The sequence below is a fragment of the Physeter macrocephalus genome, chromosome 7 (genome assembly GCF_002837175.3).
Source record: "Physeter macrocephalus isolate SW-GA chromosome 7, ASM283717v5, whole genome shotgun sequence".
Taxonomy (NCBI): Eukaryota; Metazoa; Chordata; class Mammalia; order Artiodactyla; family Physeteridae; genus Physeter; species Physeter macrocephalus.
The window spans coordinates 106812309-106836869 of record NC_041220.1 but is presented as its reverse complement, the minus strand read 5'-3'; the positions used below and the strand labels follow the sequence as shown (position 1 = coordinate 106836869).

At 49.3% G+C, this 24561-nt stretch overlaps 1 protein-coding gene across 1 annotated transcript in view; it reads right to left on the bottom strand.

The window, feature by feature from the left end:
- Positions 1–24561, bottom strand: part of SLC2A9 (solute carrier family 2 member 9) — a 196241-nt gene that overhangs the window by 40374 nt on the left and 131306 nt on the right. The window contains exons 9-10 of the mRNA XM_024119533.3: positions 22324–22425; positions 19108–19183 (exon numbers count right to left, since the gene is read on the bottom strand). Coding sequence (XP_023975301.1) covers positions 19108–19183; positions 22324–22425 — 178 coding nt within the window. The remainder of the gene's footprint in view (positions 1–19107; positions 19184–22323; positions 22426–24561) is intronic.

Sequence of the window (24561 nt, the reverse complement as noted above, 5' to 3'; positions counted from 1 at the left end):
CTCTGAATGCTCCTAATAGGGGGAGATGAACAGAAATTCTTCAAGTACTTTTATCAGCGTGAATCTTGCCTTCTCTCAGATTACCAGAAAAACAGCAGACAGTGTGTGAATGTGAGGGGCCGCCTTTCCATTTTAGCTGTTATTTTCGATACTTCAGAGAAGTGATCACTATCATGTAATTGTATTTCATTTGGAAATATACAAATTAAAACAAGGTTAATGCCAATCCTCTTGACCCCCACGAGAGTTTGGTCATTAAAACTGTGAACGAGGAAATGAAGGTGGATGTGATGTTTCCTTCATGACCTGTTTCCACCGCCCGTCCCAGCCTGCAGTCTCCGCATCCACCTGGCTTTCTGATGTGAGCCGAGGCAAAGAAAGGAAAAGCCCTCTCTTTCTTTCTCAATTGACTCTTGAGTTTCTTATTAAAGGAGATAATGCGGGCAATGTCGTTAGCACTGTGCCTGGCCTATAATAGGTGCTCAGTAAATGGTATTGGTGATGATGACGATGATGTTGATGTTGATGGTGGTGGTAGTCATGGTGATGATGATGGTGTTGGGAAAGGTGGTCCCTTGCATGGAACCTTTCAACCTCCACTAGGCTGCACAAGAGTGAGCCTTGGGCTTGAAACGCTTCCTTACCAACAGACAAAGAGTCCACACAGCGTGTGCATGATTGTAAAAACCTCCCAACTAGTTTCCCAGCTCCTACCTTGACCTCCTACAGGCTGTTTTAACACAGCAGTCAAATGATCCTTTTAAAATGGAGCTCAGACACTCTTTCTCTTCGACCCCCAATCCCCAGAGGGTTGTCATCTTCCCCCAAAGAAAAAGCCCAAGGCCCTTAGAATGGCCTATGGAGCTGTCCACGATCTGCTGTTTCCTCGCCCTCCATCCTCTACCCTTCAATCCCAGCTCCTGCCGTTCTTCATTCACTTATTCCCCTGGCCTCATTGGCCTACTTGCTGTTCCTCAAACAGATCAAACATACTCCTACCCCAGGGCCTTTGCACTGGCTGTTTCGTCTGCTCAGTGTGCTCTTCCTCCAGCTCTCTGGATGTCTCATTCCCTCATGGTTTCACATTTTTGCTCAGCTATCCCCTTGCCACCAGGGCCTTCCCTGACAACACTGTATCAAGTTGCAATACCTTCCCATAGATGTTTCCTGGCCACCTCTCCTGCTCGAATTTTCTCCATAGTGCTTATTCCAGTCCAATATACTTTATAAGTGAATTTTTACGTTGTTTTATATTGTTTCCCAATACAACATACAACGTCTCACTATAATAAACATTCCATGGTGACAGGTGTTTTGTCTCTTCATTATTGTATCCCCAGCACCTACAGAAGCGCCTGGAACATGGCTGCCATCAGTAATTATCCACTGAATAAATGGATGGATTTAATCCTTACAGTGGCCCAGTGAGGTGGATACTATTGTTATCTCTAGTTTTCAGATGAGGCCCAGAGAGGTTAAGCAACTTGCCCCAAGCCACACCATTAGTAAGAGGAAGAATTAGTACCTGAACCATGGATGTTTCTTGTTCTAGGACCTTCATTTTAAATTACTGTTATGGGCTGAATTGTGTCCCCTCCAAAATTCATGTATTGAAATCCTAACCTCCAATACCTCAGAATGTGACTGCATTTGGAAATGGGGCCTTTAAGATTAAATGAGGTCATGTGGGTGAGTCCTAACTCAATCTTATAAGAAGAGATTAAAGCACAGACACACACAGAAGGAAGGCCACGTGAGGTCACAGTGAGAAGAGGACCATCCACAAGCCAATGAGAGAGGCCTCAGAAGAAACCAACTCTGTTGACACCTTGATCTTAGACTTCCTACTTCTAGAATTGTGAGACAACACATTTCTGTTGTTTAAGCTGCCTGGTTTGTAGGACTTTGTTATGGCGGCCCAAGCAAACTAATATACTCATTATAGAAGTGGAGTATACAAGGCAGAATCTGATCTGGGCCTGCCTAACTCTTAGCCCCTCTGCCAATTCTCACTGCTCCTCCATGATGCCACCAGCCACCTGGATTACTTGCCATTTTCCAAATATGTCCCACTTTCTTATGCATTTTAGTCTTAGGAAATGCTATTACTACCTGGAATGTCCCTAGCCAGCACCCCCTGCCCTCACAAAGATGTCTATGTCCTAATCCCCAGAACCTGTGAATGTTACCTATAGGACAGAAGAGATGTTGCAGGTGTGATTAAGTTAGGATCTTGAGATGGGGAGATTATTCTGGATTACCCTACCCAATCCAGAGGGGCCCAATGGAATCGCAGGGTCCTTATAAAAGAGAGGCAGGAGTTCAGAGAGTTCAGAGAGGAGAGAAGGTGCTACCCTGTTGGCTTTGAAGATTGAGGAAGGGGCCACAAGCCAAGGCATGTGGGCGGCCTCTAAGTGGGAAAAGACCAGGAAACATGTGCCCCCAGGGTAGAAGGAACCAGCCCAGCAGATACCTTGAATCTGTCCCAGTGAAAGTGGTTTCAGACTTCTGGACCCCAGAACCATGGAGAATAAATGTATGTTATTCTAAGCCACCAGGTTAGTGGTGGTTGGTAACGGCAGCCACAGGGCACTGACACAGCCCCTGCCCCACCCCACCTTGCCCCCAAGAACTCCTTCCTATTAACTCCTCAAGATCCAGACACTGCATGTGTTTCTTTTTATGCCTCCCTGACCCTCTTTAACGGAGGTGACCGCTCCTTGCCTTGTAACCACATTGTGTCTACTTAACATTTACGTTATATGGGTAACAGGAGGTTAATACAGAAGCTTCATTTGGACTCAGAACCAAGACACAACAGAGGTGGAAATTCCGTAGGCAGCTGCCAGGTCACTGCCTGCGCGAGGAAGGCCAACAAGCGTTGGTTCGCAGCTGTTGAGCCCCTTCACCCACTGTGAGGTTAGAAATGGGTGAGATAGGAGAGAAGGAGGGTGGAGCTGCGTGGCGGTGGGAGGGGGGCGCTGCTGCAGAGCAGTGAACCGAGGAGTGGGGAGAGGCCCTCCATGTACATACCCCATCTCCTAACCCCCGGAGTGTGTGAATGCTACTTTATCCGGCAAAAAGGATGATTAAGTTAAGGGTCTTGAGACGAGGCGCTTATCCTGGATTATCGCCGTGGGTTCTAAATGCAATCACACATATCCTTTATCAGAGAAAGGTGGAAGGATTTGGGGGCAGACACAGAGAAGGAGGCAACATGAAGATGGGGCAGAGATTGGAGTGATGTGGCTACAAGTCAAGGAATGCTGGCAGCCACCAGGAGCTAGGAGAGAGGCGTGGACAGATTCTCCCCTGAGCCTCTAGAGGAGCTCAGCTCTCCTGACACCTTGGTTCTGGACATCTGGCCTCCAGACTGTGAGAGACCAGCTTTCTGTTGTTAAAGCCATCAGTTTGTGGCACTTTGGTACAGCAGCCATGGGACACTAATAACCCGGACAGAGAATCATGCTCTCACCATCTTAGCAGCTGCAAGGAACAACTAAGTGACAGGTTCCCCTGCCCGGTCCCAGGGTTGCTCCATCCCAGCCAGGAGGAAGATGGCTGCTGGGGGAACCACAGGGAAGCCTAGAAGCCTGGCGGGTGTCACTGCCTCCAGGGCCGCAGAACCACAGTTTTCAAAACTTTCCCCACTTTGGTTGCAAATCCAGGCTTCTGCCCTGAAACCTTGGAGGGCTCAAATTCACTCTCAGAACAGCGTTTGCTTGGGATTGCTTCTGAGGAACCATCCTTTCCAGGAAGGACTTGGCAGAGAGTCGTACAGAGCGCTGTCATAATTCCAAATTAACACTGCAGGAGATAAGCTCACGAATTAACTCTGCCTTAGGCTGTGGGAAAGAGATAAAGAGGAAAGCTAAGTGTTTGGGAAAACAGGAGAGAGTATGGCAGGAAAGGTGACGCCAGAGTCAGGTAGACGTGGGTTCAAATCCTGCACCGCCTATGCCCGCGTGATGTGGACAAGGCGGGCTCCAGGAGCCCAGGTATGTCTGTCAGGAGGAGGGTGTTTCCTTGGCAGGATGCTCTGAGGATCAGGGTGAATGTGGTACCTAGCTCTGAACAGGTGCTCCCCTTAAGGAAGATGAAACTAATTTTAAAAGTTCCCCTTGGTCTTCTTGAATAAGCCGAAGGCCCACTGTAAGCTTGGCGAGCAGCTTGCCAGCCATCTGTTTGGTATTAATGATGATGGTTGGATGATGGAAATCTGTCATTTCCGAAGCCCACTGGCCCAACATCAACAGCTCTCTGGGGATAGGGAAATATTTTCCTGCCAACCTCTTGGCTAGTTTCCTAGGGCTGCTCTAACAAATCACCACAAACTTGGTGACTAAAAACAGCGGATATTTATTTCTTCTCTTCTGGAGGCTAGAAGTCTGAAATCGAGGTGTTGGCAGGGTTGGTTTTCTTTGGAGGCTGTGAGGGAGGAAGTGTCCATGCCTTTCTCTTAACTTCTGGTGTTGCTGACACGCCTTGGTGCGCTTTGGCCTGTAGCCACATCGCTCCCATCTCTGCTTCCATCTTCACATCGCCCTCTCCGTGTCTCTGTGTTCTCTCCTCGTCTTATCAGGCCACTAGTCATTGGATTTAAGGCCCACCTGAGTCCAGGATGATTTTATCTTGAGATCCTTAACTAATTACATCTGCAAAGACCTTATTTCTAAACAAGGACACATTCTGAGGTTCCGAATGGACAGGAATCTTCGGGGGGGTCGATATTCACTGAACTACAGTAGAAAAGAGCACAAACATTGCCACCCACTGACGTCAGGAGCATCTGCACGTATCACCTGTAAGAGTCATAACATCTTGGAGGCTCAGCCTCCTCATGGTCAAAATGGGAATAAGACGCTCTGCCCCATAGGGCTGGTGTAAGAGTTGGGTGAGATCACTTGAGTGAAATACTCAGCACAGAAGCTAAACTGCTGGCTAAATAACTCGATTGTTCACACTGTCATCATGGTCATGTGACTTTTCCCATTGCCCTGGGGGTCTGTGCAGGAGAAGTGAGGGGCCAGCGGCCAGTCTGGCCAGCCACCCGGGGGGTGGGTCTTTGGGCAGCCCTGGAGTTGGTCACTAAGCCTGAAAGCTTCCACAAGCAGGGAAGTGGATTGGGCTGGACTGGCTGCTCAGGAATCTTCCAGAAAATGTGTTAAAATGCCAATCCTGTTGCCTACCCAGCGGCCTGGACAGGGGACGGGGAGGAACATTTGACCATAGCAGGGGGTTCTGAAACACAGCCACCCAGCTGGAGAGCCCCTAATCTGGCTCAGCCCCACATTTCACTGATGGGGAAACCGAGACCCGAACAAGGACTTGCTGAAATCGATGCAGATTTTGACAAAGTTGTAGTGAGATCCCAAGAGCATCCACTGAGCATCTTTCTTGAGTTCCACAACTTCCCTGGGGGTTCCCTGGGGCTCTGGGGCAGTGGAGTACGGTATCTCCTTGTCCTGGCCAGAAATTAGGCTCGGAGAAGTGACTGATGAAGGGCACACGGTCGGCTCAAGGTCAAGTCACCAAAAGACAAAGGTGTAAAATCCATTCGTGAATAAGAATACGTGGACAAGAGAAACCTCATCTACCGATGTGTGGGTATCCCTTGCTCTCTGCACCTTTGCTATCCAAACTCTTGTTTTCCAAACACAGGAATCAAATAAATTAAGATAAATGTGTTGACACATCTCTTGCTATCCAAACCCTGTTACTTGTTGTGTGTATGAGTCTTTGGAATAAAATGGATTTGAAGAGGGAGGAAGATATATATTCTTACTGTGGATACAAATATATTTTATGCTGCTCAACTGTGCCTTCTCTTGCCCAGTAGCTTTCAGCTACAACAACAGGGAACTAAATTTTAAAAAAGGGAAAAATTTTCTAAATTCACTTATGCAGCCAAATGAAGAGCAACACAGAAATCGATGAAAGGTGTTAAAATTGTTGTGTTCCATACAAAATTTCCTACATTCTTGAGAGATAGTTTAAAAAATATGATCAAATCATTAAAAAAAGATAAATTTAGCAAATTGTTTTCTCTATGATACGGCTTTCAGCAATTTAACCATTCAGTGAGTTGATTTGTGATGAATTAACTTTCAGTAAATTGCTTCCTACATGGCCAGTAATAGGTGGAGGGGTGGACGCTCGTGTCATATGCTGAGACCTTAAAAATAATTAGGGTCTTTGACATTTCCCTGTAGCCTGCCATCACCACTGCAATTTGTCTTTTCAAATTATCCCAGTGGAGTGTGTCATACATTTCCAGCGGGGACCCTGACCTCTGACTGTTGCTTAAAGTAAGCTCCCCAAAGGCAGGGACTGTGTGTGTGTGTGTGTGTGTGTGTGTGTGTGTGTGTGTGTGGCTCACCACTGTATCTCCAGGATTTGAAGGATGGCTTTTCCACAGTTTGCACTCAATAATTACTCATAAAATGGGTAAATGAATGAATGACTTATATTTCTTCCTAAAATGAGAGTCCATAATTGTCATCCCTTTCCTATTCTATGGTTACAGCTTCTGGGGAGATTGCAGAATGGCTCCAGTATTTTGTAGACTGTCCCAGGAGAGGTAAAGGCTTTTTCTCCACCCCTTGGTTCTGGGCTGGCTTTGTGACTTATTTTGGCCAAGAGAATGCAGCAGAAGTGAGGTCAAGCCTGGACCTTGGGAGGTTTTGCACGTTTCTTCTCTTGCAATTTTGCTACCATCATGTAAATGAGCTGGTCTAGCCTCTTGGATGGTGACAGACATCAAGTGACCCCTCTTGATTACAAACAGTGGTTGAGGCCACCTCAGACTAACTGGAATCCAGCCAATCTGCCAGCCAAAGGCAGACATGCATGGATATCAGCAAAGCCTGAGCCAGTGTAGTAAACTATCATGGCAACCCATAGACTTGGGAGCAACAATAGATGGTTATTGTTTAATGCACTAGGTTTTGGGGTTATTTGTTACACAGTGATAGCTCACTGATACAAATTCTTTAATGACCCCTAAATTCATTTCTACTAAGCCTCTCCCATCTTCCATATTTTACTTCCAGTTAGTCCCCACACTATAGACTTTCTAAACACCAGTCTGATAATGTCACAATTTAGCCTGAAGGTCTTCAGTGGTTGCCTACTGCAGGGAGGACAAAATGTAGTATTTCAGCCTGCGAGGGCCATGACAGTCTGACATTGCTTTCCTTGTGTCTGGACCTTCCCTGCAGCCCCCCAACTCCGCTCGACTCTCTCCTCCTGGACACTCTGTGTCCTTTGAGTCCATCAGCACACCCTGCTCTCTGACTTCTGTCCTCTGCCCAGAAGTTCTTCCTTTTCTTTTTGGCCAGCCAACTGCAGGGCCACTGCTGGCCCAAACGACACTGCTGTAAACCAGAAAATGTGGCCGTTCCTCAAAAAAAAACCAGTTTCATAAATTAGGGTGTTTCTGTATGACCTGAACAATCACACACTGTGGCCCAGCTCAGCTTAGTCGGGGAAGCTCTCCAGACACCTGGCAGGCAACAGCTCTGTCTGGTGCCCGTGCATGTCACATTGTCTGCTCACCCCACCCAGGAGGCCAGGACCCACCCATGCTCCCCCGCCAGGCATCCAGGCCAGATTTGGAATCAGGCAAGGGATAGGAGTCAGGCCTCTGAGAGTGGGTAAGAAAGGAGCCTCGGGGGACATCTGCAGAGAGGGGTACACACACGTGTGTATATGTATGTATATGTGTGAAGCAGTGTGTGGGCATGCTTTCCCGAGTATGTTGTATGACTGTGTTTGCCTGTGGGCTGATGTCAGAGACAGCATATGTTCTCTGTCTAACATGGGGATGATGCATCTTTAGACATGGCACTGCGGGGAGTGCACACTCTGAAAACCCATGCTTGATAACTCTGCTCTCTTCAGCTCAACATTCAGAAAGCAGTTTAACTTTCCTCCCGCCAGGTAACCTGACCCCCCCCTTGTCCAGGTAACTATCTCCTCGTGCTTACACAGTGCCCGGGTCCTACGTTATCTTGGTAGTCTACTGTAGAGCTTAAGAACTAAGGCTCTGGAGTCACACTAACCTGAACTGGAATCCTGGCTCCCCTGCTCATTAGCTGTGTGACTTTTGGTAAAGCACTTAACCTCTCTGAGCCTCAACTGTCAATCCAGTCCCCTTCCCCAATGATAGTCAGTTATACTTCCTCTTCTTTTTCTTTAGTTGGAAACTGCCTCTAACCTGGGCGCCAAGCTCCTGGTTGAGACGTTTCTCATTCCTCTTCACGCTCCTAGGGATGAAGGTACAGCTTGTATTGACTTTAACAAATCAATATGTTTACATACATCATGCATTCTCAACTGGGATCACTCTTTACCTCCAACCCTGGCCCAGAGCCTGCACTGTGGTATAATAAGAAATATATATTTGGTCTTTTCCCCCGGTTCCCGGCACAGAACATGAAGCTCTTAAAACCCTTGGAATTTCCTGAGTGATACGAGTATCTTGTTTTTCCTAATGAGCCCCTTTCCAACACACCTGAGTTTATGCTAACAAGGTGACTCACGTGGGCCCTTAGATGGTTTCAGGGAGAAGCTGGCCTTGCTTACACAGTTGGAACTCAACCCCCCAATGCCCAGGGAGGGGTGAGGGGCTGGACGTTGGCCAATGATTGACTCGACCATGCCTATATAATGAAACCTCTACAGAAACTCCTAAACAATGGGGTGGGGAGTTTGCAGGTTGGTGAACTCATGGAGGGGCTGGGAAGGGGGTGCACTCCAACAGGGCACGGAAGCTCCACACCCACTCCCCCATACCTTGCCCTAAGCATCTCTTCAGAGTAAGCTGTAGTCATGAGTAGAGCATGTTTGTGAGTTCTGGGGGTCATTCTAACAAGTATTGAACTTCAGGGGATTGGTCTTGGGAACCCTTGTACTGTAGTAGGCCGGGCAGAAATGCAGTCACCTGGGGACCCCAATTGCAGCTGGTGCCTGAAATGGGGGAAGGCTTATGGGACTGAACCCTTAACTTGTGGGGTCTGTGCTCACTCTGGGTAGGTAGTGTCAGAACTGAATTGAATTGTTGGACACCCAGCTGGTGTTAGAGAATTGGAGGATGGGTTTGGGGAAAATGACACATTTGGTGTCAGAAGTGGTGTTGGAAAACACAATAGGATCTCCATGCATGAGAAATACAACCATACATTGAGTGCTGACCAGTTGCCAGGCTCTGTGTTTGGTGCCTGGAATACAGAAGTGATGGAAACAAGTTCTCTGCTTTTGAAACATTCCCATATATTAGAGGAAACTGAGCAGTCTCGGCCATTGTAATATGGGGTGGAGAGGGTGAAACCAGCAGCAAATCTGGGGGCTGTTTGTGAGTTCTGGGGGTCATTCTAACAAGTATTGAACTTCAGGGGATTGGTCTTGGGAACCCCTGTACTGTAGTAGGCCAGGCAGAAATGCAGTCACCTGGGGATCCCAAATGCAGCTGGTGCCACATTTGGTGTCAGAAGTGGTGTTGGAAAACACAATAGGATCTCCATGCATGAGAAATACAACCATACATTGAGTGCTGACCAGTTGCCAGGCTCTGTGTTTGGTGCCTGGAATACAGAAGTGATGGAAACAAGTTCTCTGCTTTTGAAACATTCCCATATATTAGAGGAAACTGAGCAGTCTCGGCCATTGTAATATGGGGTGGAGAGGGTGAAACCAGCAGCAAATCTGGGGGCTGAAAAAGCACAGAGGAGGGGCTGTCTAGTTCTAAGAAAGGTTCAAGGGACAGTGTGGGCTGACTTTTTAAAGATGAGAAGCCATTCCTCAAATGGATGGTGCCAACTACAAATTGGCACATTTGGTGTCAGAAGTGGTGTTGGAAAACACAATAGGATCTCCATGCGTGAGTGCTGAATGAATGCATGAGAAATACAACCATACATTGAGTGCTGACCAGTTGCCAGGCTCTGTTTGGTGCCTGGAATACAGAAGTGATGGAAACAAGTCAGTGGTTGCCTACTGCAGGGAGGACAAAATGTAGTATTTCAGCCTGCGAGGGCCATGACAGTCTGACATTGCTTTCCTTGTGTCTGGACCTTCCCTGCAGCCCCCCAACTCCGCTCGACTCTCTCCTCCTGGACACTCTGTGTCCTTTGAGTCCATCAGCACACCCTGCTCTCTGACTTCTGTCCTCTGCCCAGAAGTTCTTCCTTTTCTTTTTGGCCAGCCAACTGCAGGGCCACTGCTGGCCCAAACGACACTGTTGTAAACCAGAAAATGTGGCCGTTCCTCAAAAAAAAACCAGTTTCATAAATTAGGGTGTTTCTGTATGACCTGAACAATCACACACTGTGGCCCAGCTCAGCTTAGTCGGGGAAGCTCTCCAGACACCTGGCAGGCAACAGCTCTGTCTGGTGCCCGTGCATGTCACATTGTCTGCTCACCCCACCCAGGAGGCCAGGACCCACCCATGCTCCCCCGCCAGGCATCCAGGCCAGATTTGGAATCAGGCAAGGGATAGGAGTCAGGCCTCTGAGAGTGGGTAAGAAAGGAGCCTCGGGGGACATCTGCAGAGAGGGGTACACACACGTGTGTATATGTATGTATATGTGTGAAGCAGTGTGTGGGCATGCTTTCCCGAGTATGTTGTATGACTGTGTTTGCCTGTGGGCTGATGTCAGAGACAGCATATGTTCTCTGTCTAACATGGGGATGATGCATCTTTAGACATGGCACTGCGGGGAGTGCACACTCTGAAAACCCATGCTTGATAACTCTGCTCTCTTCAGCTCAACATTCAGAAAGCAGTTTAACTTTCCTCCCGCCAGGTAACCTGACCCCCCCCTTGTCCAGGTAACTATCTCCTCGTGCTTACACAGTGCCCGGGTCCTACGTTATCTTGGTAGTCTACTGTAGCGCTTAAGAACTAAGGCTCTGGAGTCACACTAACCTGAACTGGAATCCTGGCTCCCCTGCTCATTAGCTGTGTGACTTTTGGTAAAGCACTTAACCTCTCTGAGCCTCAACTGTCAATCCAGTCCCCTTCCCCAATGATAGTCAGTTATACTTCCTCTTCTTTTTCTTTAGTTGGAAACTGCCTCTAACCTGGGCGCCAAGCTCCTGGTTGAGACGTTTCTCATTCCTCTTCACGCTCCTAGGGATGAAGGTACAGCTTGTATTGACTTTAACAAATCAATATGTTTACATACATCATGCATTCTCAACTGGGATCACTCTTTACCTCCAACCCTGGCCCAGAGCCTGCACTGTGGTATAATAAGAAATATATATTTGGTCTTTTCCCCCGGTTCCCGGCACAGAACATGAAGCTCTTAAAACCCTTGGAATTTCCTGAGTGATACGAGTATCTTGTTTTTCCTAATGAGCCCCTTTCCAACACACCTGAGTTTATGCTAACAAGGTGACTCACGTGGGCCCTTAGATGGTTTCAGGGAGAAGCTGGCCTTGCTTACACAGTTGGAACTCAACCCCCCAATGCCCAGGGAGGGGTGAGGGGCTGGACGTTGGCCAATGATTGACTCGACCATGCCTATATAATGAAACCTCTACAGAAACTCCTAAACAATGGGGTGGGGAGTTTGCAGGTTGGTGAACTCATGGAGGGGCTGGGAAGGGGGTGCACTCCAACAGGGCACGGAAGCTCCACACCCACTCCCCCATACCTTGCCCTAAGCATCTCTTCAGAGTAAGCTGTAGTCATGAGTAGAGCATGTTTGTGAGTTCTGGGGGTCATTCTAACAAGTATTGAACTTCAGGGGATTGGTCTTGGGAACCCTTGTACTGTAGTAGGCCGGGCAGAAATGCAGTCACCTGGGGACCCCAATTGCAGCTGGTGCCTGAAATGGGGGAAGGCTTATGGGACTGAACCCTTAACTTGTGGGGTCTGTGCTCACTCTGGGTAGGTAGTGTCAGAACTGAATTGAATTGTTGGACACCCAGCTGGTGTTAGAGAATTGGAGGATGGGTTTGGGGAAAATGACACATTTGGTGTCAGAAGTGGTGTTGGAAAACACAATAGGATCTCCATGCATGAGAAATACAACCATACATTGAGTGCTGACCAGTTGCCAGGCTCTGTGTTTGGTGCCTGGAATACAGAAGTGATGGAAACAAGTTCTCTGCTTTTGAAACATTCCCATATATTAGAGGAAACTGAGCAGTCTCGGCCATTGTAATATGGGGTGGAGAGGGTGAAACCAGCAGCAAATCTGGGGGCTGAAAAAGCACAGAGGAGGGGCTGTCTAGTTCTAAGAAAGGTTCAAGGGACAGTGTGGGCTGACTTTTTAAAGATGAGAAGCCATTCCTCAAATGGATGGTGCCAACTACAAATTGGCACCTGCCATCTACCTCTACAAGGATCAAATCATGAGCCGCTGCAGCCGCTGACCTTCAACACCCCCTGAGAAGAGTTCAGGGTGGAGATCAGGAATGAGGCACTCTGTGCTCTGGGAAGAACCGGCAAAACAGGTCTTTAGGGAGTTAGATATTTTCAGGAGAAGATTTTAGGAGCCCAATTCTTGCATCTCGTATCTAGAAAACACTAAAATCCTTCATGGCGACGTCTGCTCCCCGTGACTAGCAGCAACCTTCTGCAAAAATGTGTGCTTGACTGCATGTACCCCCCCCTTCACCAAAATCGCATATATACTGACCTTCCCCCCACCTCTTCGGAGCGGTCTCTCAGAGCTATCTAAAATGCTGTCTCCCGGGCTATAGTCCTCATTTTGCCCCAAATAAAACTTAACTCACAACTCTCACGTGCATTTTTTCTTCTAGTTGACAATGTGTAAGGGTGGAGTTCTAGGTGGGGGGACAGATTTGTACAATCATGTAAGCATGGGTGACAGTGGGGCAGCTGCATGCAGCTCCATGTGGCTGTAAAGCAGGGACAGTGGGATGGGGTAGGGGGAGAGGGGTGGGCAGGGCAGAGATCCTGATGGTCCCTGCAAAGGTTAGTACACGCGGGCAGCCTTTCCAGATAACATCAGTGTGATAGATAGAGGTGTCCCCTTTTCAAGCCAGGCGTGTGTTCCCTGGGCACTTGGCATCTCTCCCATCAGGACTGCTCCAGCCTTCTGGAAGGTTCAGATCCTAATGTGCTCCTTTGTCAAAGCAGTGATCAAACTCCATCTTGTTGTGTAGACCAGGGTGTGTCTGTCCTCCCCATCGGCTCATAAACTGCCCTTAGAGGGCTGAACTTGGTGCCAGGCACAGAGTCAGTGGGTAATAAGAGTTTTCAAACTGTAATTTGCATGCTTTGGGGATGATCTCCTTTCCCTCAAAGATAAAGCTCTTCTATCCTGTGCCTCATTTATTAGGCTTCTCTGCCACTGCCTTGGGGTCACATGAACAAATAAAATATGTAGCAGGAAACTGCCTTTCTTGTTTTCTTTCTTTCTCTTCACCTAATTTCAACTCCCTGTCAAGTCTCCTTCAATTGATCTGCTAACCACAGAAGCTGCCTCAGGCAAACTTACGGCTTCTCTCCTGGGAAGAAGATTCTTTTCATTTAATCATGGAGGGGCAGCCTCCCTGGGGAGGCCCTTGGCCGTTTATCTCTTATCGGCTCCGAGCCACGAGCCACGCTTTCCCAGGGTGGCTCCTCCTGGGATCTGTTCCTTCATGTACGCTTAGGAGGATGCAAGATGATCTCACAACCCAAATGGCAGTTCCCCTTGGACAGGTAATTTCCCCGGGGGCTTAAGCTGTGTGCTGTCAATGTGTATCCAAGTGAAGTTTCTAAGCCCTGGTCAGTCTCGGGGTACAGTAGCTGGAGTGGGTGAGGCCCAGCAGTTCGGTGAACATGGGGGGTTTGGGGAGCAGAGGGTAGGGACCAGCAGCTGATCTGAGATTAGGGGGGGCGATGGACCTTCCTTAGGGAGCCTCCCTGACACCGACGGAGAGCTCAGAATCTAAAATGCTGGAAACTCAGCATGCAATGCGGTCGCAATCACAAAAAAGCAGTGTTTGCAAACGCTGCAAGGGGAACCAACATCATCGCAAGAAGGGAGAGGGTTTGGGAAAAAGCACAGAAGCCAAAGCTTTGTGATTTGGGTCAGGTAACCACTTCAGGCAGGTTTGTGAATGAGTTCAATTTAGTATCTTTGTGTAAGAGGACAGAGAAAAAGGCCAACCCGTCCACTGAGAGACCATGTCAGCACTCACTATTCTTCCTGGGAGAAGAGCTGTTATCGGAAAAAACCCGAAAAGTGCTCAAATCCCACCCTGAAATGTGGAGCTTTCCCTCAGCGGCCTGCACTTAGCACAGGGCCCCCATCCATGGGGTCCCTGCTGGCTGGCGCTGCCCAGGCCCACTGCCCTCATCTGGTCCTCATTTTCTGCCGCCTGCGTTTCCCACCCGGCCCCTGGCTTGCGGCTTCGCCTCTGATTTGCTTCCATCCATCCACCTCCCAGATCCACTCTTCTTGCTGCAAATCTTAAAAATCCCCCCAACGGACCTCTCTGGAGCTCAGGATAAAATGGCAAATCTTAACGCACCGCCCCGGCTTCCGTGGACCTGCTTCCAGCACATCTCTGACTTGTCCTGTGCTGAACACCCCCGCTCCAATGCTCCCCCCGCCCCGCGCTGGGACAGCGGTTCTTGCCTGGCTCTACTCCGGAGGTCCGACTGTGCCAGCGTCAGGTGAGGCGTGAATCAGCGTTCACTGTAGTTCTCAAGCCACCCAGGTGATTGTAATGCTTTCAGAGTTGGTTGGAAAAGGCGTCTCTAGCCCAGGGATTTCCAAGTTTGGCCTAGGTCCCACCTCCAGATTAGGGTTTGGTTGGCTGTGGATGCAGCCTGGCCATCAGGACTTTTAGAAGCTTGCCAGGTGATTTAGCAATGTTCGAGGACCACTGCTCTGGCCCTGCTGGGTTATTTGTTGTTCCTTTGCCATTAACTTCCTTTTACATTCTGGCATTTTCGCTGGCTGTTCCTGCTGTATGGAAATTCGTCTTTCCCTCCCTCATAAGCTACCTCATTCTCCCTTCTTCCAAATGTCAGGATTGAGGGACTCTAGAGGGAGCAGCAAACTTTTTCTGAAAAAGGTCAGATAGGAAATATATTAGGCTTTTTAGGCCACTGCATGTGGTCTCTGCCACGCATTCTTCTTGCTTTCCTTTTAAAACGTAAAAGCCATTCTTTGCTTATGGCTCATACAAAACAGGCCATGGGCCAGATTTGGCTCACAGGCCATAGCTCCCTGACCCTGGACCACAGCATTGTTTGTTTCGTAAGGTAGTGAGTTTCCCATCAATGGAAGCAATCAACTCATGGTTGGAGGACTTCCTGGCAGGGAAACCATAGATGGGACTTGAACTTCCAATGAATAACTGGACTGAAAACCTTTCTGTTCTTTCATGAACTTGGGATGCCTTAGTTCTAATTCATCCCAGCTCCTGGACACAGCTCCTCATCTGCCAAAAGATCTCTGAGGTCCCCTGCCAGCTCTGAAATCATTCCAATCCTCTCTTCTGCCTCAGTTCATTATGAAGCTCTGCGTGTGTCAGCACGGCCTTTGTTTCAACACGAAGAGCTGTGATTTACGTATCTGAGTTTAAGAGGCAAAGAAGAAAGACTGCTCCTGACCTCTGTGTACAGATGATATTTGAAGCAAGAACAGCTGGAAACCATGAAGATCAAAATGCTCTGATTTCATCTTCAGCCACAGACATCTGACAACTAGATATGAATGGCAAAATTATACCTTTCTGTGTAGACACAAACAGGACTGATTCACAATGATCCAGAGTAGACCCATCCTAAGAAGATGAAAACAGAAGCTTCCCCTCTTATCCCAAATTCTTTGTGTCAGTCTTGCAAGTCAATCTCAAAATGGGCCTAACTCCACGCACCTTTTAGCAAACAGCCAATGAGTATTGACCACATGCGCAGATCAGAGTTAAGACCGCAGGTGCTAGAACAAGGTGGTGTAGATTCCAATCTAGCACTTGTGTCTTAGCTGTGTGACTTGGGGAAAATGACTTAATCAATATGATCTTTGTTTTTTTTTTTCATCAATAAAATTAGTTTGGGAAGGAAAGGTTTTGCAGCTTACTTGTAATTCATCTTCTATCAACTGGGATAGGAAGAGAGGAAAGAAAGAAAAAGAAATGATCTGGTCCATTCTGTTTGTAAACTTGCTAAGCCAACCTCATGATGGTATTTTCTAGCAGAAAGATAAGAGAGTCCTTATGTACAAAATGCTTTTAGGGGGCTACACCTGGCCTATTTAGAATGGAATGTAGAGCTATGGGTATAGTCCACTGGAAAATGTCAGTGTCAGCTGTGTAACTATCAAAGTATAAAATGAAGATGCTTCATGAATAAAATACTTCCTGTATGTACGTGTTGCCCTGCATGTTTTATTCAGAGACCTCACAAGTTTAATCTGGGCCAGAGTGCACTCTAACATGTGAGGAAGAATCTGGGGAGCTGTGTTGATGGCTTCAGACTTCACCTGGGTCTTAACGATGACCTGAGAATTATTAGTAAAGTTTGATTCTGAGTAAAATCTCTGATTGTTGTGATTTTCTTTGGACAGTCTGACTCTGTGTTATCTTATATTCACAGAGTATGCTTATGAGAAAGCATTAGAACAGGGCCTGGAGCATAGTAAGTGCTCAATAAATGTTATTATTATCAGCGAACTGGTGTGAGGACTAGATCAGGGGACAGAGGGAATGTGCTGGAAAAGCTCAGAGCAGTGCATGGATGTGAATTCTTATTCTTTGCAATGGGGTAGAGAGAGTACAGGTTTTTAAAGATCTGGTTCAAATCTTGACTCCAGCACTTACCGGCTGGTTCATGTTAGGGGACATTGTAACCTCTCTGGGTTTCAGTTTCCTCATTTGTAAATGGGAGCAATTAACCCTAATATCAAGACTACTGTGCAGAGTAGGGATGATGTGTGTTCAGACATCCAGCGTAATCAAGAGAGGTTAATGCCCGAATGCCATTATGAGGGAGGCCAGGACTGGGCAAGGAGCAGGATGGGGCCAGGGAAGACCTAAGCCACTGCCTCTGGGTTTAACCAAATCACTTTTTGGGTGCTCTCCCTTGTCTTCCTCTTAGAAGAGTTCTCAGGAGAAGATAATGAACCACACACAAGGCCCTTTCATGGAGCTTATTTTCTAGCTGGGGGGAGACACATTCAGCCAGGCAGCAGCAGACTACAGCCCACAGGCCGCATCCAACCCACCACCTGCTCTTGTGAATAAAGTTTTCTTGGAACACAGCCATGTCATCCTTCATTTACTCACTGTCTGTGCCTGTGTTTACACTACCATTGCAGAGCTGCAGAGTGGCCACGGAAGCTGTGGGGCCTGTAAAATCTTTACTGTCTTGCCCTTAACACAAAAAGAGTGCCAATCCCTGTATTAAACAGATGAGGATACAGTACGGAGATGAGCCAGGAAAAGATGCTGTGAAGGAAGTAAACCAGGATGATGTGATCGAGAGTATGTGTGTGACTATGGCATGTGTGTGCCCATGTGTGCATGTGTGTATGTGTATACTTGTGTGTATTGTATGTGTGTATGTGTTTGTGTATACTTGTATGTGTATGTGTGTGTGTTTGTGTATACACGTGTGGGCACGTGTGTGCGTACGTGTGTGTGTATACGTGTGTGTGTGTGTTTGTGCATGTATACTAGGTGGTTGGGACAGGCCTCACTGGGCGGGTGACATCCCCGGTGAGACGGCCACACCAGCCTATGAGCTCCGTGAGAGCAGAGACTGTCCCCCTGGGTTTCCTCCCCAGTGTCCCCAGGCCTTGCACGGAGCCGCTGGCCACCCACCTCCAGGGGTACCGACGTGACTGCTGCCCGTGGAGCTGGTGGTGCGGAGGCCCCGTGGGACTGAGCACATTCCCTCCCTGAATCTCCTTTAACTGCAACGTGGGCTCCTTGTTTGTCCTCCTGTCATTAGCTGCTCCCCCCGGGAGGTGCCTTCTTCCTCTGGCCATCTCATCATCACAGCACAGTGTGTGTATGTGTGTGTGTGCGTGCACGTGTATGCGTGTGCACACAGGTATGCGTGTGCACACAGGTGTGCGTGCCTGACGCCCTCCCCCAGTCATTCCACGGCCCTCTCCACCATCTCATTACAACCTTCTGTTGCCGTGGCTGGGGACAAATGTGACAGGGTTCGGAACATGACAGCCCCTGAAAATCAGCAGTGCAAAGGGAGAGAGAGAAATTTGGGTCCATTTGTTCTGATAGAAACTTGTTGTTTTCATCAACACAAAAACCAAAACAAATCAGAACCACAGCAGTGCTTCCCAGAGAGATCTGTACAGTCATCAGACCTGCCCCACACCCTCTTCCCAGCCCCAGCGCGGCCTCTGACTGGGCCCCTGTGGGACACAGACCCCCAGCTGGGGGTGGCAGGGCCCTCAGTCTCACCTCCCCTGGCCATTTGAGAGATGAGGAAACTGAGGCCCTAGGAGAGCAGAGGACTTGCCCACTAGGGAAATGGCAGAGCTGCGGCTGAAGGTGGGTCCTGGGTAAAGTGAGGCTCAGAGTACTCCAGACTCCACACTCAGGCAGGTGCAGTGTAAGGTGGTGGTTAGGGCCTGGGGGTTGGGCAATTCCATCGCTGCTTGCTCTGTGCAAGTAGCCTCCCGTCTCTGGCTTCTCTAGAGCGGTCACGAGCCTTAAATGAGTTAACACACATCAAGTGCTTGGCCAAGTATAGTACATAATCAGTGATGAATAAATCTTAGACATTACCATTATTATTACAACTATCATTATACCTTCCATACTACACTGTAGCTTCTCTGTGGGCATGGACTGTAACTTGAGTATCTTCGATTCATCCCAAACTAGTGAATCTGGCTCCCAGCTCTCGCAACTGTTAATGGTTGCTGTGTTGTTGTATGTTACCATCTATGCATCTTTGAGTGAGCCTGTCACCTACCATCGGTTGGATGGAAACCAAGGCGGTCACTGCATTTAAATCGATGGGGACCCTGCCCTCCCCCTCCACTCCCAGTGGCCCTTGCCCCTCCCCAGACCCCGAGCTCTCTATCCGTACAATAAGAACACCCCACCCTGGCGGTGCCATGAGTCCCTGGGCTGGCATGTGAGGAAGGAGGGGCGCCTTACCTGGCCCGCTGCAGAAGGCGGCGATAATGGCCAGAATGCACACGACACTCAGGTAAGGGAGCCAGGGTGCGTGGTCCTGCAAGAGAGCAGCCGTTGGGCAGGTGAGGAGGCAGCTGTGCTGGAGGACCTGGTACCCACCCCAGCTCCTCCTCAGTCCATCTGCATGACCTGAGGCAGCTCACTTTACATCTCTGAACCCCAGTTTCAGCGTCCATAAAATGGGGATAATGATAACCCTTAAGCCATGCCATCCGCCTATGTTACAGATGTCAGAGTGAGATGAGATGATGCCTGTGAAGCAGTTAGCATAGTCCCAGCATACAGTGGGTGGTAAATAAATGCATAACTAACACTGATTGAGTGCTTAGTTGGAAGCAGGCAATATGAGAAATTCTTTTTTTTTTTTTTTTTTTTTTTTGCGGTACGCGGGCCTCTCACTGTTGTGGCCTCTCCCGTTGCGGAGCACAGGCTCCGGACGCGCAGCCTCAGCGGCCATGGCTCACGGGCCCAGCCGCTCCGCGGCATGTGGGATCTTCCCGGTCTGGGTCACGAACCTGTGTGCCCTGCATCGGCAGGCGGACTCTCAACCACTGCGCCACCAGGGAAGCCCCAATATGAGAAATTCTTACAGGCAATTTCACATTTAAAACATTTTCTCTTGGGCTGTGCCAGGTCTCAGTTGCGGCGTGCAGCCTCCTTAGTTCTGGCATGTGAACTCTCAGTTGCGGCATGCACGTGGGATCTAGTTCCCTGACCAGGGATCGAACCCGGGCCCCCTGCATTGGGAGCATGGACTCTTAACCACTGAGCCACCAGGGAAGTCCCCATTTTTATGCCATACTGGGAGGTGGGCATGTACAAATGGGCACGGTCCTCACCCACACAACTCACTGTCCTTCGGGAGAGAGAGAGATGGTTCAACAGTGAAAGCCAGGCTGTGTGATAAGTGATGTTGCAGGGCTACCCCTGGATCCCTGGGAAGACAGAGGGGGGCACCTCACTCAGATATGGGTTAGGGGAAGGCTTCCTGGAGGAAGAGGTATCCGGGAGGCAGCCAGGGTTTCCTGAGTCTGGAAAGCAGAGAGGCCAGCTGAACAAAGAGGGCAGGGCCAGGCTCTCTGGGGGGCTGCTGGGGAACAGAGCTGGGGGGGACAGGGAAGATGAGGGCACCTGAGCAGGGAAGTGCTCTGAAACCTTGTGAGGTGAGGCCTAGAGGGGCTCATGCGCTCCAGGCGGCCCTTCTGGACATGTGACACACGCTGCAGAAAGACAATAAATGACCCAGAACATCCAGCTCGGTTGGTCTGAGGAGCCTGTGAGGCTCCCTGCCCGGGACAACCCTGTCTGGCGGTTGGGAAGGAAGGTCTCTGCCAGCACATCACCCAAGGGAGAGGTTTTCATCTCCTGCCTGGTCAGCGTGCCCAGCAGCACCTCCTTTCTGAAGGACAAGCTACTGCCTGTCAGACACCAGCACACTACAGTTAAGCCCCCTACATACGAACCTTCAAGTTGTGAACTTACAAAGATGGGAACGTGCGTTCGCATGTCCAATCACGTAAGGTAGTTCACGTGTCTGGCGTACATTGTCACGTGTGTGCATCCTCTACAAATGGTAGAGGATGTGTAAATGTTTAATCTACTGTATAGTACTGTATAGAGTACAGTTGTACAGTATCTTTATTTCAAGCCCAGCATGTCCAGAAGCAAGCGTAAAAGCAGTGGTGATGTAGTTGGTGCAGCACTACCCAGACATCACTGGATTGTTTTTTCAAGAGGGTAGGTAGAATTGAATTCAGCAAGGAACCAGAACATGTGCCACCAGCATCAGGCGTGAGTGAAATTGCAGCTTGCCCTCTGTCTCCTATTGCTGACGATCCTTCAGCTCTACCGTCTCCCACCTCCTCCCCGTCCTCCAGTCAGTAACTCTTCTTGCCTGTTCACTGGATGCCAGCCCCTGGATGCCAGCTGTTGTACTGTACTACTGTACTTTTCAAGGTACTGTACCATAAGATTAAAAATGTTTTCTTTATTTTTTGTGTTTGTTTTTCATGTATTATTTGTGTGAAAAGTATTATAAATATGTTACAGTACAGTACTATATAGCCGATTGTGCTAGTTGGGTACGTAGGCTAACTTTGTTGGACTTAACGAACAAACTGTACTTACAGACGTGCTCTCGGAACGGAATTCGTTCATATGTAGGGGAATTACTGTAAAATTGCCTTTTTCTAAAGATGTGGGGGACATTGAGACCTTTGGCAGATGACCGACACGTGCAACTCTCCATTTAGGGATTTGTTTTTGAAAAATGCAAAGTTTTATTGACCACTGTGACCTTGTGTCATGCTTCCCGTAGGGCCTAGATGGGCTCGAGGCACCAAGTAAGTGCTCAATTAATGCAGGCTGCCTTGAGCAGTGCGGGGGGCAGAAGAAACCCCAAGATCCTGGGGTCTGACCCCAGCTCTGCCATTCGCCAGCTGTGAAACCTTGGGCAGCTTATTCATTTAGATATATTCCTCGGTTTCCTCATCACCATGAAAGGAAAAAAAAATACCACTTTCATAAGAATTAGCTATGGCTCCATCCATCCCCAGAAATATACATTCACTGAGCGCTTATTATGCTCCAGGCACTGTTCCAAGTACTTTAAGTGCATTTCCCATTTAATCCTCACGATAACCCTGGATATAGGGCTAACTGTCCCATTTTAGACATGGGGCCCCGGGGAGCAGAGTGGTTAAGTGACTTGCCTAAAGTTTCATGGAGAGTAAGTGGGAAAGCCAGGATACCCACCCGGTGGTCTGGCTCCAGAGCCCCTGCTGGTACCCACAGGCATCGATGTGACAATTGTGAAGGTGCCTCATACGGCAGTGCCAGCCACCCTGAGCTGGAATGTGAGAGTTGCAAGAGGAATCTTAGGAGTCATCTAGTGCTATCTCTTCTATTCTACAGATGGGTAGACTGAGGCTCAGGACACAGCTCATTAGTGGCAGCGACAGGACCAGAAGTCATGTCTCTTATCCCCCCAGTTCAAGGACCCATTACTAAAGCCCCTCCCCAAGGATGCCCAGCAGCTTCAGAGCTGAGATGCCCTTGGGAACTCTGCATTACAAGAGTCGTCTGTAGACTGTATGGACTTCCCAAGCTGAAGGTCCCAGAGTAAGAAGCCATGCCCATGCTGTGCTCCCTTGGGGAGCGACAGACACGTCCTCTCACCTGCAGCGTCAGCGTGATGGTGAGGATCCCAAAGAAGAGGGTCATCAGCCCAAAGCCACCAATGAGGAGGGGTCTCCGTCCCATGCGCTCGATGACCAAGCCCTAGGTCAAGGTCAGAGAGAGACGGTTATTACTCCCCTTCTAGCAGCGAGCGAACGGGACCATGATGCTTGGAACTGCACTGGGGTCGTCGTTAAAGTATGGCTCTGACCTGGAGGCGCTTGGCCAGTTTCTACCCTGCCACAGCCAGAGGAATGATCTTTACGAGAACGGAAGAAAGGGAGGGAGAAGAAAGTCACAGCTCTCGAGCACCAGCAGTGTGTTGATACATTCACCTTTGCCCTAATCTTCCTCACTGGGGAGGGTGGGCTTGTCCTCAGAAGAGATGTGGTTGCCCCGCTCTTCCCCCACCTTTGGACCCAGCGGGTGGAAGTTAAACTCTTTCCATCCCTTATGCCGCGTGTCGTGGGTGTTCCAGGGGCAGACTTGGCGGGGAGGCCCTGGGGTGGGAGTGAGCAGAGAAGGTTCTGTCGTTTTCCACTCTGCCTGTGCCTGGGTGGCTCAGCTTCATTCTGGGTGTGATACTGGGAAGCCCAGGTGACTGCAGCCCCTGAAGCCATGTCCCCCGACCCAGCTTCCTGCAGCCATAGGGCTGTCACTGGCCTCCATCCGGCTGCCCCATGTCTCCCTCTCAGGCAGGTAAGGACAGGCTCTTCACTGAGCTCCTTCAAAGTGCCAATGGCCCTGAAACATCGTGATCCTATCTGAGTCTCAGAGCCAGGCAGCCTGGGGCTTATGTCCTGGGTCTACACCTTACAGATGTGTGAAATTTGACATGTGACTTTCCCCCCTCAGAGCCCCAGGGCCTTTACCTGTGAAAGGAGGACAAAATAGTCTCCAACAGAACTGTCTGGAGGGTGTGCACAGGTTAATAAGAGACTGTGTTCAAAACACATAGTAAGTCTTCCGATGTCAGGTGCCCTCCCCTCCTCATCCCTCCTACCCCCATTTCACAGGAAGAGGACATTGAGGATCAGAGAGGTGAAGTAACTCAGTGGCCATCACACAGACATCATTAAGGGGAAGAGAGAGGGGGAGAGAGAGAGAGAGATGGAGAGACAGACAGAGAGAAATTAAACTCAGGACATCTAAATAAAAATCTATGGCTTTTCTCAACTGGGCAATCAGGCAAGGCTTCCTGGAGGAGGCAACAGCAGGCAGAGAGGCAGGGAGCAAAGGCTTGGGGGCTGGAAAACCCTGGTCAAGTGAGTGATCTGGCTTGGACAAAGGGAAGCAGCGACACTGCTGGGGTCCACGAAGCCAGAGCAGTGCCTCTGCTGTCTACCAGCTTCAGATGACGGTTCAAAAGCCAGACCATAGAGAAGAACTGTCGCCATCCCGCCCCAAAGCCTCGGGGTCTCTCGCTAAAGGTGTCCTGCTGCAGGAAACCTAGAGCCCTCCTCCTTTTCCTCTTTCCCTCTTTCCTCATGCCCTGCTCTGGAAAAGGCAGGCAAGGGGAAGCCAGCTGGGCACGCCCTCCCTGGGCTCAGCCTGGGCTGCTGTCCTGCCGGTGCAATGGGCACTGAGGGGTGAATGGGCACCACTCTGCTGGCTTGCTGAGTGCCTGGGAGGGGCTTGGGAGGACAACAAGCCTGGATGACGGCTATATGTCTCAAAAAACATCCATGACTTTCCCTTGGCAAGGTTTTCCGCCTGCCGCCCAGGGAGGCAGGGCGGACTCACGTGTCTAAACTTGGCCTTCTTGACACCTGACCCGACGGAGCAGAGCACAGGTGGTGTCCAGAGGCTTGTGGGCCTGAAATGGGCAGGTCTGGCTTCAAGTCCTTGCTCTGCCCCGTAGGGTCTCTGCTCCCAGGACAGTTGACTTAGCTTCTCCAAGCCTGTTTCCCTACTTGGAAAATGCAAATGATAACCCTGCCTTTGCAGGGAAGCTGTGCGATCAGAGGCAAAGAACTCACGGTGCCTGACATAGGCTTGAGAACAACCCGGGCTTCCGAAGAATGGTAGGAGATTTGCAAGAACAAGTCTTGCAGTCAAGGTGGGACCTGGGGTCTTGTCCCAGCTCCTGCCTCTAACAGGCCGTGTGGCCTTGAGCAAGTCAATCAATGCTTCTGTGTCTTCATTACTCCTCTTTTTTTTTTTTTTTTTTTTTTTTTGTGGTATGCGGGCCTCCCTTTGTTGTGGCCTCTCCCGTTGCGGAGCACAGGCTCCGGACGC